Here is a 16,463-nt window from a genome sequence, read left to right as displayed (position 1 = left end):
TCTCCAGGAAAACTTCCTCACCGGGAATGTCTGTTGGAAATTTAACCAACTGACAAGGAAAGGTACCCAACTGTCCGGTTCCGATTTGATTTATATTTATATATGTTATAGAGTAGTCTAAAATAACGGACACGTATTTTTTTTAGCTGCCTTAACTCAACCTATTGGGAGAAATAAATTGTCCTCCAAACTACTAAAAAGTTACTAAATCTTAAAACTCCTATAGAAAGTGATGCTCAAGCAACTTGCTAGTTAATGGCTTGTTTGAGTATATGTTTGAGAACAGGAAAAAATAATGTACACTTGTTTTGTTATATCTGCTTAAACTCAAGTTTTCCTAAATACATAAATATAAATCAAATCGGAACCGGTCAGTTGGGTACCTTTCCTTGTGAGACAAAGTTAATGTTCCGAATGTATTTATAGTACATTAGGATACAAGTGCGAAACATAAGCAATTCGAAACGAGTGGTTATAAATTAAAACACGACTGTGGGTGTTTTAAATCGAGACGAGTTGCGAATTACCTATTCGCACATGTATCGTACAACGTTTTACAGTACATATGGCCCTTAAAATTTTCGACATAGTTACGTAATGTGCTAACTATCGCACTAGTGCGGTAAATTAGCACCATATGTACTGTAAATAATATTATAAACTCTATCACAGGTTCATTCGTCCAAAGGCCTCACATCAAAAAATCATAGAAACAATCAACTATTGGTTATTTATTAAAACATCAAAAATCAAAGTGAACATGCGGAAGTGAATCAATCACTTATCGCTACAGTTTCGTCCGTCATGACGAGCATGCTACCCCGCACAGGTGGTCTGATCAAATTATACAAATTGCAACATACAATATTCATAGAGATAGGGCGGTGCGTTGAGGTTAAAATGTATTTAAATTACTATAGTTTTCTTTTGAACGCTTATGTTATTTCCGTTATTTATGAATAACAGGCGTATTCTAATTCTAGTTATAGGATATTAAATCGATATGGATTAGATGTGGATCGGATCTGTTAGTGTTTTTGGTCACTTTTGAGACTGACAGATCTGGCCGTGTAGCCAACATGCAAGTCGCGTAAGCTCCGCCGATCGAAACGCAACTGTCACTGTCGCACGGATATGGAAGAGTGATAGAGAGACACAAAGCGTATCGTTGTTGAAGCGATAGCAATTGTCACCTTGGATAGGCCAGATTGAATTCATATCCTATGATTAAAATTAGAATACGCCCTGTTAACAACAATATAGGTAGACCTCGGGGCTACTACGCAAAAATGGTCTTCCCTAACTTTTTTTATGACGATTGGCAATATTGGTATTCTCATTAAAAAATACAGAAAAAGAGCTTTATTAATTGTCAATCGATTCTATTTTTATCCGGACAACTATAGCTCGTTTTTTACGCATTAGAAAGAAGATAAGCAATTTTGACGTGTCTATTTATTGAAAACATTTTCGAAAAATAATTCACGGCAAATATGTAACAATCATAAATCATATACGATCATTTACATTATTTTGCCTTTATAATTATTTGCTACTGATTTTTAAAAAGCGTTTCGCATATAAAGACATGTTAATATTGTTTTCCTCTTTTTTCTTTGGTTTTGTTTTGTTTTGTCTATTTTATGTTAACCTGTTTATGTGCAATAAAGTGACAAACATACATACATACCTATACCTAATCTTTAACGATTACGTTAACCTCTAATGCGAAAAAAAACGAAGATATTTTAATGCGGCTTGCGTGATATCGACATATTGGCGCGACTTGATATAGGAACATGCGCACCTGATGGGAAGCGGTCATCGTCGCCCATGGACATAAGCAATATCGAAGTACTCACATTTGCGTTGCCAATCCATGAGAAACCTGAATACCCGCTTCTTGCAGAACCCCATGTCGTAGTGACTCACTAGTACTTAGGAAAATAATGAAACAATAAACTGAGCCTAAATTGAAAAATCAATTCAATTTAGGCTTCAATTGAATTGAGGCTTTTGTGTCAATTTGTTTATTACCTACAGCGATTAATAGTTTATTACGGCAATGTGATAAAGTTCTGTCCACTAAAATACATAATGTACCCTATCTAAATTACATAAGGTATTTCCCATGATTGCGTTTTATAAAACGGTCCTATAACAGTTGTAATCTGCGCACCGCAAAAATCGAAGTTCGTCAATTGCGGGCATTTTTCTCTGTTCCTCTAATTACGTCTTAGTGAGAGTAAAAAAGAAAGATCCCCGCAATTTGCGAATTTCGGTTTTCGCGGTAGGCCCGCAGATAAGTTTAGTCAACTTATCCCCTGGTTAGGTCGGTAGGTACCTACACTCTTGTCGAAGGAGTAGGTATGTTACTTACGGTTTCCCTAACTTGGGCCAGTTCAGATAAAAAAAACCATTGCCGACAATTATTTTGCCGAACTCTTTTCGCAACCAACAATTCGCTAAATTTCATTTTTCCGAATGTTCAAGTGGCATTGGCATTTCAACACAATAGGTAATTCGTATGATTTCTCAACCTAACGGTTAGCAACTGTATCTTGAATATGTTTGGACAACAAATTAAAAAGACACCTTACGGGAAACGGGACATAGGTAAGGTATATAGTTTCGAAACATTCCCAGCACTACGGAACCGAGCCGACAGCTCTGATTAATTCATATCGCGTAATGAGGTAGGTTTTTAGCCCGCGATTGATTTGCGCCCAATTTGTCGCGCTGCGGTCGTGCATATTTGATCGCCGCTGTTATTAAATGTAGTCGTTGAAATATCACTACTCCAATCAACAAATTCAGATGGAAACTTTTCTGTTTTGTTATTGATACGTTCGTTTATTGCGATGGAATAGATTCTAGGTATGTTGGTTAGCTTAAATGACTTCTGTCTTACACGTACCATGATGTCCATGGGGGGTGGATCTGTCTCTCTCGCCTTAACGAGTTTGCAAAGGTAATCTTGTTCCTAGCTACCTTGGTAGGTAATTGTGCAACTGTAATTATGTGACTGTCAGTTTATGGTTAGCTATACCTAGTGGAAGTAACATTAGAACTGATTTTTGATACATGAAGTAAAGACCACCTATAGGTACAGTACAGTCAGCAATACTATTCAACTTCTATGCAGGAGGGGTCACTTTCTTCTGCAGGGACTGTATATCTACCGTTTAACTGATATCAGTGATAGCCTTAGTTTAACTGTCAAAGTAAGTAAGTGTTTTATTTGTAAATATAGGTAGAATTTCATTGGTAGTCAGTTTATATATGTACAGTTTCACTATATTTTGCCAAACGGCGTACAAAAACATTGAACTTAATACTAGAAACTAAACTATCATGCTCACCGAGTACGAGTAATTATGTAATCCTACTTAAAATTCTATTCTTACGTAACTCCGACTACAGCTAACCAAATACAAGAACGCCTATAAATGCAGTTGAATTGTGGTAGCTTAGTTTATATTTTACCTCCAATTTAGCTCTGCTCTGACCCACAACACAACGCGAAAAAGCAGTCACGGAAAATAAAATAAATAAATATTATAGGCCATTATTACACAAATTGACTCAAGTCTCACAGTAAGCTCAATAAGGCTTTACTTGTGGGTAGGTACTTAGACAACGATATATTATAACATATAAATATTTATAAATACTTAAATACATAGAAAACACCCATGACTTAGGAACAAATATTCGTATGCAAAACCCATTCAATTGTTTATATCACAATATTATTTCGGAGAACGCATTCAATTGTTTAGATCTCATCTCAGTAGGTATTATTGCATATAAGTAAATAGTAAATATTAGTACTTTCCCTAATTCTGATTTTCCAAAAGTTGCTACAGATATTATGATGTTATAAAGGCACTACTTACGGCTAAAAAAATATGTTACTATTCGAACAAGGAAATGATTTCGAGTTTACAGCTGAGTGTATTGTATTTCATTTAGTAAATAAAATCTAAGGTAAGTAACAATCAACAAGAAAACCAACTCCCCTGATAACGCACTAATTACCCAACACACATCACACCGATAAGTTTTCCCACAAACAAAAGCGGTCGGTGACGCGTTTTCCGCCGGAAGTTCCCACCCGTAGATTAAAACAAGATGGCCGCCAAAAGATGGCGCAGGCATGCGCCAGCCACGTGCGTACGCGCACCCTATGCTATTTTACGTGTTTTCATTGAAAATATTAAAGAATAATAGAGAGAATAGCGTGTTGTTTCACTCTCAAATTGGTTCCGGAAGGTTGGGGTTAAAATGCAATTGAACTGATCATTATTCTCACATAAAGAATTCAACGGTGTCCGGGTCGAATCAAGAATCGTGACAAGGGGAAAGGTTTTTCCTAATGGGTCAAGTGGTTGGATTATTTCGTACTATAGGTACTACCTTTACCTCTAGTAGGTACCTTTTAAACGCTATATAGACAAAATACTTATCTTTTTAGTAAAAGGGAAAGCGGTCTGTGTCTAAGCGCCCAGTGCGCCTAGCTACCTAGTTCCTGACGGCATGGATACCTACTCAACTATAAACTGTTTAAGATACAGTCTGCCTCTCATTATTACAGACCTGCTAACACATGAGTTGCGTTCTCGCACGCGACTTCATATATGGACTCGCGCGCGAGAACGGAACTTATGCTAGCTGGTCTGCCGGCCTAGCCAAAGTGACAATCGCTATCACTTCGACAACGAAACGCTTTGTGCCTCTCTATCACTCTTCCATATTAGTGCGACAGTGACAGTTGCGTTTCGATCGCTAAGAAGCGTAAGCGATTTGCTCGTTGGCTACACGGCCTGGTTAGTTACGATGTGTCCATATCGTCCACACAAGAGAAAACTTTTTCTGCTTGTAAATATTGTGCATTGCGCATGATAATTTAGTACATATGTTATTGACAATTAAAAACTAGGTTTATTGGTTTTCCTTATTTTTCAAAATTTGCAATACATTTTTTTTAAGCGGAACCCGGAATATACGAGTACCTATTATACTGAAGCGATTGACATCAAGATTTAGTTGGTGGGTAACGTTTTCTCCCGAAATGGAATTTCATAGAAAAAGTACCGCGTAATCGCTCGCATCGCAAAGCTTATTCTTCCCTCTTAAAGAAAAAACAAACTTAATTAGCTAGTTTAGCTAGATTTTTGTTCGACGTCCTAGTACCACTTTTTGCTTTATTGCCAACATGTTTCAAACATTACTTAAATCAGTTAAGGGCAGGATTAGAGCCTAACCGCTCATGAAATAAAATTTAAAACTAAACTACAAAAAATAGTCAAAATAAAGATTCGTAAAGCAATTGAATAGAAGTCCTTTTTATAGGCCATTCATTGGGCGGCTACAGGTGAGATTGTGAATAGTGGCTGGTGTTCACACGTGCCCTCAATGTGCGCGGGGGTTCACCTCGAAGATCGGCTACGTCAGCCATCTCCGGGCGCACGAGCGCCGAGCTAACTAGGAGTCGACGTAGTCGCCATGGTCGATATCGGCCGGAAGAAACATCATCATCAGAGGTTAGATTAAAACCGTGAATAAAACATGCTGCAGTAAAGGAAATAATTTATTTAAACCCTTTCCGTCCACCATTCCCGGTCGTATCTAACAAAGGTTCGTATACAAATAAAGTAAATAGGAGTATTACACAATTAATGTTAACATCACAAAATTGGCAGTCTAATTTACAAACAGCTTTATTACTCATTTCGATCGCCTACCGTACAACTTAGTTACGAAAGCAATAATTTTATCGTACGTATGAACGTTTTCTTCGAATTGCGTCGCGTCAAGTAGATAGTCGAAAAGGAGTTTTTTATATGTGCAATGACAAAGGAAATATTGGTCAAATAGTTTATCTATAACAGAACATTTCAAATCGTTTTACCAAAACAAAAATGTGTTTGTAGTTTAATTATAAATTAATGAAAAAAAAAACTATTTATGCAAAAATCTAAAACCCGAATATTTTTTACGTTTAGGGCTGTTATGTTTATAAAACATTGAGCGAAAATGTAACCCTTTAAACCCAACAATGTTAAGGGCGTAGTCAAATTATCGCACGATAATTATAGTGTCACGCACACGCCAACATCATTGACACAATACGAGCTAACAAACATAAGACTGTTTAAAACATGATGGCTAATTTCACAACGAAGCAATTTAAGATAGTTCGATTTCCATACAAAAAAGAATTGCATTTTATTAAGTCATAACACACTATTACTACATAAATATGTGCGCATCTATCGTTATTTTTCTATCAATGTAACACCAAAATAACGTTTTATGCGTGATTTCTGTATAAAACAAAGCTTTTCTGTCAATTTACGAAAGTAGATAGATGCGCACATATTTATGTAGTAATAGTGTGTAATAATACGCAATTCTTTTTTGTAGGAAAATCGAACCACCTTAAAGCGGTCTTGGCGCTATGGGCATCACAAATCACGACGCCGAGGTTCTTGGCATTTAAAGGGTTAACTTGTTGCAAGATAGACCTCCGGACTGTTGGTTGTCCGGACGCGAAAATCGAAAAATATAAATTTCGTGATGTATCTCTCTATCACTCTTATGTATTGGAGTGAGAGAGGCAGATATTAAAATTTTCTATTTCAGATTGTTGCGGTAGGCCCTCTGGACATAATAATGGGCGGACAGATTACGTATAAGGCACCAGCTTTCTATTCTAAAACTTTCAACGGTTATTCACATTATTTATTTTGTTAACATAATTTTTATAAAGTATATTCGCATCGATTAGCTGCAAAAAATTGAGGATTAGTTACTTGAAAAGTGACGAAGATTTTAAATTTATTTTGAATAAATTACCTAATGTTTTTAACGTGCAACTAACACGTTAAAATAGTACATTACGATACAAGTGCAGAAAGTAAAAACTCGTGTTGAGTTAAAACGGTTGTGTTTTAATTTATCGCCACTCTTTGTGAATTATCTTTTCGCACTAGTATTGTACAACGTTTTACAGTACATATGGCCCTTTAAATTTTCCACATACACACGTATAGTACTATTTATCGCACTAGGGTGGTAAATTAGCGCTATATATACTGTAAATTCATTTACACTATAGTTATGGTTAATCGTCTTAGGAATATCTGTTTCTGAATAAGGTTCAATCATCTGTTACTGACCTTAATCTGTTTTGGATGTCAAACTAAGGGGCACGTTTTTGTCTTAGATTTTACATCTCTATTACAATTAATTCTCTTTGCTCGGAGTTAACCGTTAACATAGGGTTTATTGTACCGAGTTTAACCAGTTAACCCCGAGTTAGTGGCTAACCTTGAATGACGTAAAGGTTAAAGGCGCAAGGTTAAATCGTCAAATATTGGCTAAATGACATAAAACATACAATAACCTACGTCATTTACATTCATTTCTACATAATATCGTCCTTTTAAACCTAAGGCAGCGTTCCTTTACATGAAGCGTTAATAAATTATGACGATCATATTAAAATCTAATCTCCAATTTGGTATGTTACTTATTTGTAAAAATAAATTAATATATCAGTCTATACTACGTGTGATGTCGGTGGTTAGTCGAGGATTTATTTAAAATCAAAGTGTTAAGGTGCGTTGGGGTAATTCTGAATGAAGCATAATACCGAAAGTGACCATTCAAATAAAATTATACTTATAAGAGACTACTTGTCATAGGGACCGTGCGCGTTGGGGGTCTGCCATCTTGTGGCCTAAGTCGGAAACATAAACTGTACATTGACACTTCACGCCAAAGCAAGTGCTGGCCTCTACAATTCACGTAAGATTTCTTATGCATTGTAGGTTCTGCCATCTTGTGGGCCAAAATGGAAGCTTAAGCTTGACATTTACACTTCGCTTCAGGGGCTCCTGTTTATACCCCTGTTCACGCACGTTCCCTATAGTTAAGGTTGCCATACGTCCCGTATGTACGGGACTAGGAACCGTGTTTAAGTGTTGCATCCCGTATTTTTACCCGTCCAGTATTTGTCACATGGTCACAATCATCTCTGTTTAACCACATTGTTTCTATGCCTATACGAGTTGCCACCCTACCTATAGTGGTATGTTGGCCGCAAGCATTTGCGCAAATTTGGAACTAAGTATATCTCTTATTTTCAAACTGATTTGCCAATATCACGGTTTTATAGGAATCATCCCAATGCACCTTCACTACACTAAAACAATGTGTAAATTAAGTACGGGGATTTAAAAAGTGCATCTGTTGCTTTACATGTACTATTCTATGTAAGTGGTAATTGAGTATATAAAATTAATGTGTAATAATTATTGCAAATAGGCGTCGCCAAATCTAAGCTACTCATAAACATCTGACCGTGAATCAGTGTACATGCTAACTTTTTCAGATATTTTCGAAAATACAAACAGAATGACTGAAAAATAAGGTCTCGTGTTCCTTTTTTTCTATAAGTATGTAAGTGATTTACGTATGTATCTATATTTTTCTATTTTAATTTAAGAGTCTACATTTTGCTACTTCTACGAGTTATTTCAGAGTATTCTATGGCAAATTAAAAAGTAATTCCATTATCATATAAAAATAGAATAGACCTTGCAGTTGCTATAATACACTATGGCATTTTAGTTGGTTTATATTTTTGATTGAATTAGTTTTAACCCACACACATTACTAATATTCAATTTAAGATTATAGAGAGCACGCCTTATATTAAAATAATTAGGTAAATGTTATTACAAACGAACAACCATCACAAACATGAGCTAGATTATTACAAATTAGACATTATTTTAAAATACACCCATGCATAAAAAGTAAGTACTAAAACATAATTAATAAAATCGTATAATTTGTTCAAGACGTTTTGAGACCACAGAATTAAAACTAAACATTAAATAAAATTCGTTTATGATGATAATTTTTCGACAACACATTCAATTATAGCTTAATTATTACACAAAATAGTTGAGCACAACTGACATTGCAATTCACTCCGTATGGTTTAAACCTTGAAGGATTTAACAACTGGAGACGCGTCGTCTGTAATTTTTGCGAAGAAGGTACGTCAAATGTATATGTACAAATAGCCATGTCAGATAAACGTCAGTCCATACGATACATATGACCATTGGTTGTGGTTTTCGACAGAGGGGTAAGCTCTTAAAAGCGACTGCGGTTGTTAAATCCTTCGAGGTTTTAACTTAACAAACAATTCTATCGAGCAAGACAAACGTAGTCGTATAGGGTTCTATGTTGTTTAGTATCTGCATGTATTTAGAATTTTGTAAAAGTGAACCAGCATTTTTTGGTTTTCAATCAATTGGCAGTTCGTAGATATAATACGATTAAAACATAAACAGGCAAATAAAACAAGTAACCTTTAAAAGTCTCTAAAAATTTGTGACAAAGCAAAGTATCAAAATAACGTTCGACCACTTCGACCTATCTACATTAGCTGTTTATCATTTTCCGAAGTTTTAGGTTAGGTCAAGTAGGTTTGATGTATGACAAGCATAAAAGTACAACACTTTTGTTTAAATAAAAGACAACATTAATTGAATACATATTAGGCCGATAAATCAATAAATAATTTCCCACTGTCACATAATTATAAGTCCTTATCTAAATTAAACTGTCTATGTAGGTATTCAGTAACTTCGATTATTTAAAGCACCAATAAAGAGGATCCTGTTGACTGAATAAATATAATAAAAAGCTTATAATAAAGTGTAGGTGAAAATTGTAAAAGTCAATAAGGAATTGCACACCAAGTGTCAGTAAATAATATTCTATACACACATCAAATAATGTTATTATTTAACAAACAAATTTACGAACACAACAGTTCAAAATGTTGCAAACAAGCACCACACTCAATTTATTATGAATTAGATTATTGTCCATTACAAATATGGATATGCAAGCAATGATTTTAACTTTAAATTCGATTATTGATTATTTATTAATATCAATTTTACAATGATTACTAATAGATATTATTTTTGAAAGTTACGTAATGTCCAAGTGATTATATTTTCTTGTGATTTGTCATAATTTGGGAAATTTTACATTATTACATACTTAATCGAAACATTTCGTGTCGCTATTTTATTGAACTCGAAGCATCAAACTCGGTTCAGATTTTTTTATAAGCGCGCGCTTTTCATATCCTGTGCGGTTTCGCTCGGGACGGATTCGGGCGACTTTGCAGACCGCTGATTGTAGTATAGTAGCAGACCACGTCCGTGGCCAGAGCACAGACGTCGCTAGCAAGTGTTCGGTACAAGTTGGAGACCGACCCGAACACGACGGTAGCATTGGAGTTGACGCTGGTGCTCGGGTCCTGTTCGGTTGAATTGGTTGCATATAAACAGTACAGGTTAGTATATTTTATACAATACAGAACAGACCACGTCCGTGGCCAGAACACAGACGTCGGTAGCGAGTGTTCGCTACAAATCGGTCACGGGCCCAAATACGACTGTAGTGTTCGAATTGATGCTGTTACGGCGCGCGCGGCTCTGGTCCTGTTTGGTTTAACTCGTTAAAGTACAGTTTAGTATATTTTATCTAATACGGAGCAGAGCACGTCCGTGGCCAAAACACAGACGTCGCTAGCGAGTGTTCGCTACAAATCGGTCACGGGCCCGAACACGACTGTAGTATTCGAGTTGACGCTGGTTCGGCGCGCGCGGCTCGAGTCCTGTTCGGTCTCGCTCGGGAGGGACTCGGGACCGTTTGGCGACGTTTGGAGACCGTTGAATTTGGAACGCAGCTGGGTCACTAGCCGCTCCAGTCTGCAAGGTAAAAATTTGTGTTACATATATTTTTATATACAAAAAAATACAATAGAACAAACTTATATAAATCGAACCTGTTCTACCTCTACTCTTTATTTTGGCAACGCAACACATGGATTTATAATGTGATTATATTTTTTATATGATTGAAGATGGACTATGAAAAATGACAGTCGTTAGATTTGATTGATGCAATTATCACGGAGGAGGTTTGTTCTGATGTTCTCCGATAATCTTATGCTATTAGTGGCATAAAAGCCGCCAAGCCAACAAACTACTTACCAACACTTTCCAGACTTATTGATTACCGCTTTTGTTTTCTCTAAGGAATAGAAAAAAGATATATTTTTTATTGATAAGAATTAACAAGCGATGCGTGTATATATTTTTGGTGTTTCTGCCCATAGTTACCCTGTGCCCATCAATTATAATAGAGACTAACAAACAGCGTATCAACGTTGTAAAATCCTGACACCTGGTTCTGGGCTCAAGAAATACCATTAAGGGCTAAAGTTAGAGATTGTCATGTAACATTTCGGCGTAGGAACAGCCAGTGCGAGCGCCGCTAGCTGCACTCAGCTGATCTTTACACGAACTACATTGAAGTCACATTACAAGTCAGTATAAGCGACCGCTTTACTTGGGAAATGGACCATATGTGAGCACGGCGATAATTAAAAGCGTTCGAGGCGTAGCTTTAATATATTTAGACAGAATACCACAATAGTAACATTTCAGTCTAATGTGTCATTTAGAATAATGCATTAGATTAGGCTGAAATGATACTCTTGTGGGGTCAAAATTACCGCGCTTGCAGAGTTTAAAATCATAAAACAGGCCGTCAAACTCGCATTTGCCATCTCTACCAGTCTGTTGGTGTCGGCCTGACAATAGTCTTCCATTTGAGTGTGTGGACTCACTTGAAAGCGTGTTACTCCGCGTTTTCTTGGCTTTCTTCATGCTGGCGAGCTCCTTCCGCAGCCGGAGTCGCTGCGTCTCCGAACCCTCGGTGCCAATCGTGATGGTCTCGTTCGAGTCGAGACTGAACACCGGAATGTTACCAGTCTATTAATGGACTCACTTGAAAGCGTGTTCCTCCGCGTTCTGCTTGGCCTTCTTCATGCTGGCGAGCTCCTTCCGCAGCCGGAGTCGCTCCGTCTCCGAGTCCTCGGTGCCGTTCGTGATGCCGTTCTCGCTCGAGTCGAGACTGCGTCAACAGATTCGAGTTAATGAACAACATAAAGTCAATGAATCCTGCCACGCATATGAACAAGCAAACTACTTTGTCAATTGTATCAAGGAGCCACATCAATTTAAACCTGACGGGGTAAATCCAGTAACTTTTTTGATAATATCTAACAAAAACTAAGTACTGTTAATAAATCTCCACTTTAATAAACATATTGCATTGATAAGATTCGCTGTTAATGACGAACGTGTTGTAACACGTTGGACCGGCAATCCAAAGGCGTGGCTTCGAATCCTACGCCATCCAAAGTTGATCACAATTTATTTTTTAATTATGATAGAAAGATTACCTATATATACAATTTATAAAAACTACCTCGTGGAGACTCGGAGCAGTCGCAGCTCGTCCTCTAGTTTCGCAACACGGTCCATCATGCGCCTCTTGTCCGCCTCCGAAGCGCGAAGTGAACTCTGCAATAACCGTTTTAACATTAATTTTGTACTGAGTACAGCCGTCTGCAATCGAAATAACCCGTCGTCGTGTTCTATCCATTACATACATTAGGGACGCGCATGCTTCAGTAGCTTATCTGATCCCATCGACCGGTTGAGCTTTCTTTCGAATTTTGGCGAGTTGGAATTTATCTCTAGGCGGGGATTTTTTTTCCATTTGTCCTTTTATTAAACTTTACTTACTTGAGTATTCAGTCATCATATAACTACCGTGCCCCCGCCAAGACGAGCCAAGTGAAGCGCAGGAGCACAGGAGCGCTTCGTCGTTTTATTTTAATCGATGCGAATGCGAGTGAGTCTGTGACGAAATCGGGTTTTTAGATGTCAATAAAATCTAAAGTATGAGAGCTATGGAATCGGCACTTTTTTATGTTTGATTGGTCCACATTGACATTATATCCAGATAATTTTGTTTATCTTTGATAATCCAAACCCAAATTAAATGAAATTTGGGTTTGGATTATCTAAAAAACCCGATTTCGTCACTGACTCACTCGCATTCACTGATAATCATCAAAACTCATAGGGTTGTTCCAGAAAAGCTGAAATTTGGTATGTAAGCTAGTATTAGTACGGTCACGTCTGAAAATATCGGTACGAAAAAAGTGCCAAAAATATATAAATACGACTTAATTGCCCATACATTAAGCACTACCTTAATGTATGGGCAATTAAGTCGTATTTACATATTTTTGGCACTTTTTTCGTACCGATATTTTCAGACGTGACTGTACACAAATAACAATTATGCTCTAAAACTTAGAACTTTACCCCCCACCCCATCAACTAGAGATGAAAATTTGTATAAGGGTTCCGCAAATTTTGATGCTAGAGATCTGAAAATTGATATACTCGTATATCCTTGTTATAAATAATAAGGTACATCAATCAGGATTTTGAGCGAATCACCCCTACCAGTGTTGGCCGAAATGCAATTAAAAATTATTGGCCATTATTAACCCTTATAAATTGAACCATAAACTGTAACCGTTTGTTACGGTTACGGTTCAAATTATAGTGGTTAATGGTTAATTGCAATTAATGTTTGGCCAACACTGCCCCCTACCCTTTAAAATTTGAGATAAGAAACTTACAAAAATAAGTAAAATCCCACCATAAACATATATTTTCCTGTACAATTTTGCCAAGACAAAACCATAAGGATAGCACTGTCAAAAAATTAACATCTCTCATGTAGAGCTAAGCTTCTAACTCTACAAGCCCTAACTTCACAAACTCTGCACCTTAGTTAAAATACCTATGCGGCTTGACCGTTTTCCTCTAACCCTCCGAACGCTGACGCGAATAGTTCCGTCGTAACACGGGTAAGCCAGTGTTACCCGCAAATGGGCGCGTTATGTATTCGTGGACACGGGGTGCTGACCGCGCCGCGTGCAGGAGCTCTAAGATGTCACACGATCTTTTAACGTTTCATTTTGGTTGCCACATTGATAGTAACACATGAATGGATTATTTAAATATTGTTGTTTTATTTGTCGTTCTAAGACTCTTTCTTCATAAGCTCGGGTTACGTCTACCTATCTTCAGCAATACATTTAGTCTTGCTCCAGCTGAATCCAACATGTAGCTCGCCTTTGATAGATATCAGTCGGCGGACTATAGAAAACTATTTGCTGGCATAGCAGTCTTTACTGCCATATAAATACATGCTTTGCTTATTATTTACTGAATCTTCATCTACTGTTTTTGCGACGAAATAGTCGATCGCTACTTGCTTTATCAGCGCTGGTACCCCGAACATTTTAGCGACCCAAGCCACAACACCGTTAGTAAAAGGTGAGCACGCGTACAGCTACAGCTTACATCTAAACTACCTCTAAATCGGACATTAGCCGGCTGTCAATCACGATTCTGTACGCTGCCTACGAAATATTCGTTCTTTTTATATGTTTTTTTTTGCAAATTTGTGTAAATTGGCGTCACACTATAAAAGTACCAATATCCTGAACATTTTAGCGCCCCATGCCACCGCTCGTAAAGGTGAGCGCGCTATCGGCAACTCCCACTCGCTGTAAACTGCCACTATCGGACACTAGTCGGCTTTCGATCATCCTGTACGCTGACTACGAAAAATTTGCTCATTTCGTATGCAGGTGACGTGATTAAACGTCCGAGCTTACAATGTATATCTTTAAGTTAGGTAGGTAGATAAATCGAGTTAACTTTAGTGAGTATGGTTAATACGTAAGTGGCTCATGGTAAAATTAAAAAAAAAATGTTCTTTGGGGGACCTTTAGAGGCACTGTATAATATATCGTCGCCGCTTATGCTTATTCCCATAATTTTCACGGCACGCGTTGAGTAAGATTACATGCGCATAGACAAACATACCGACAGCCAGGACCGACTAATTTTGTTTGTTCAGTTTGTTATAGTGTTTCTGCGTATCAGCTGATCGTTTGAGGTCATTTAAATCATAAGTGATGTGTGTGAGTTGCGTAACAATAGGTTTATTTTAAGAACCGTAGCCACTCGACTAAAAGTAGAATTTTCAGCGATATCTTGCGTTGCCCTCATCGCAATTCAGTAAGATCTTGATCAGATAGTCAGCCCCTCTTTTTGTCCACCACATTGCATTACCTATATTGACTGTTTCGGTCGTCTGGATTGGAGATGGTCTGAATGAGACAAGCTCAGGACCAGGGGGACTACCGCGAAAACAGAAAATCGTAAATTGCGGGGATCTTTCTCTTTTACTCTCACTAAGACATAATTTGAGTGACAGAGAAAAATGCCCGCAATTGACGAACTTCGACATTCGCGGTTATAGACCAGGCGTAAACGAAGAGGCGAATGCTCAGCAGTGCGCAATAAGCGGTTGAAATGATAAGGAATCGGTACTAAAACTACCCTAGTAATGTAGTTTTTAGTATTAAAGGGCACCATTTCGTGGGACATAAGGAAAACTACTCGAAGCTACGAAATAGACATATCCCGAAGTTTATGCCGCTTTAAAACATTCTGTAGTCAAACTCTTCTACTAGCAGAAAAAATCTAACCAACTTAGAAAATAGTAAAAAATACCGTCAGAGTTTCGTGAGAAGTCAGGCACTTACTACTCACATACCATTTACTGGAAGCCAGCGCGTGGGCGAGTCCGCTTGTACAAGTCATTAGCGGGCCTGCGCGCCGAACGATAGTAATGAGTTAATTGAAGTGCAAAAATACCCGGTCTTGGTCTTAAAAGGGTTTAAACCTTAAGAAGGCAGAGTGTGTTAAGCCTTTTCGGTTGGAAGTAGAGTGAGATAGGGCCAGTAACTCGCTTAGCGTGTGCCGTGCTAAATGGGTTAACGGTGGGAACGTGCATTGATCAGAGGGATTTGGCTTCTAGGTATCGTTTGCGTCCAAAATAGTCAGTCATGGTATCGTTAGATGACATCTATAATCTCTGGCACTTGATCACACAACTCGGGTCGAGGCGCGTTTTTAATGGAATTTGGATAGTTTAATACAAATTTCGCGCCAGCATTTATGAACTTTAACTAATAGACAAAAAACCTATGGCTGACTGGTAGAGCATGCCTTTAGGCATCCTTATCGGACGGTTGGCGGATGAGGGCTTAGGCGATTAAGAGTAAGATTTTTCCGCCACGGCCCGCTTTTGTTTAAATTCTTTCTCGAGAATAAGTAGCCTAATTTCACAGACTTATATATATAGTGGGACAGTTGGTAAACAGCCACTTAGAAACGGGTGGTAAAAGCGACGTTCCTGGTCTAATTTTTCGTCCTGCATGTAAGTCGCTTTTCTAAATTTTTGTGAAATTTTGTGAGCACGTTCGATATATATATATTTGTTTTTCTTATTCAATTATATACTACGTTACTTCGTTCCAACCGAGTGTTCCGCAACACTCACTCATTTTTGTATTGTACTGTTACTGCCAAAACCTGTTTACCCAGAATATGTGTGTATTTAGTGGTGAGGGA

General features: G+C 37.6%; 1 protein-coding gene across 2 annotated transcripts in view; it reads right to left on the bottom strand.

Moving 5' to 3' along the window:
* Positions 1–5,579: 5,579 nt before the first annotated feature.
* The window catches only part of LOC133528185 (uncharacterized), a 40,423-nt gene continuing 29,539 nt past the window's right edge, over positions 5,580–16,463 (bottom strand). The window contains exons 5-8 of one of the 2 annotated variants that reach the window (XM_061865450.1): positions 12,379–12,473; positions 11,896–12,021; positions 11,097–11,136; positions 10,687–10,811 (exon numbers count right to left, since the gene is read on the bottom strand). In XM_061865450.1, coding sequence (XP_061721434.1) covers positions 11,112–11,136; positions 11,896–12,021; positions 12,379–12,473 — 246 coding nt within the window. In that variant the 3' untranslated portion in view covers positions 10,687–10,811; positions 11,097–11,111. Of the gene's footprint in view, positions 10,812–11,096; positions 11,137–11,895; positions 12,022–12,378; positions 12,474–16,463 lie in introns of both variants that reach the window. The other variant, XM_061865449.1, reaches the window with a different exon arrangement.

The sequence above is a fragment of the Cydia pomonella genome, chromosome 19 (genome assembly GCF_033807575.1).
Source record: "Cydia pomonella isolate Wapato2018A chromosome 19, ilCydPomo1, whole genome shotgun sequence".
Lineage (NCBI taxonomy): Eukaryota > Metazoa > Arthropoda > Insecta > Lepidoptera > Tortricidae > Cydia > Cydia pomonella.
The sequence above is the reverse complement of the archived record's forward strand: the minus strand, read 5'-3'. Positions and strand labels throughout refer to the sequence as shown.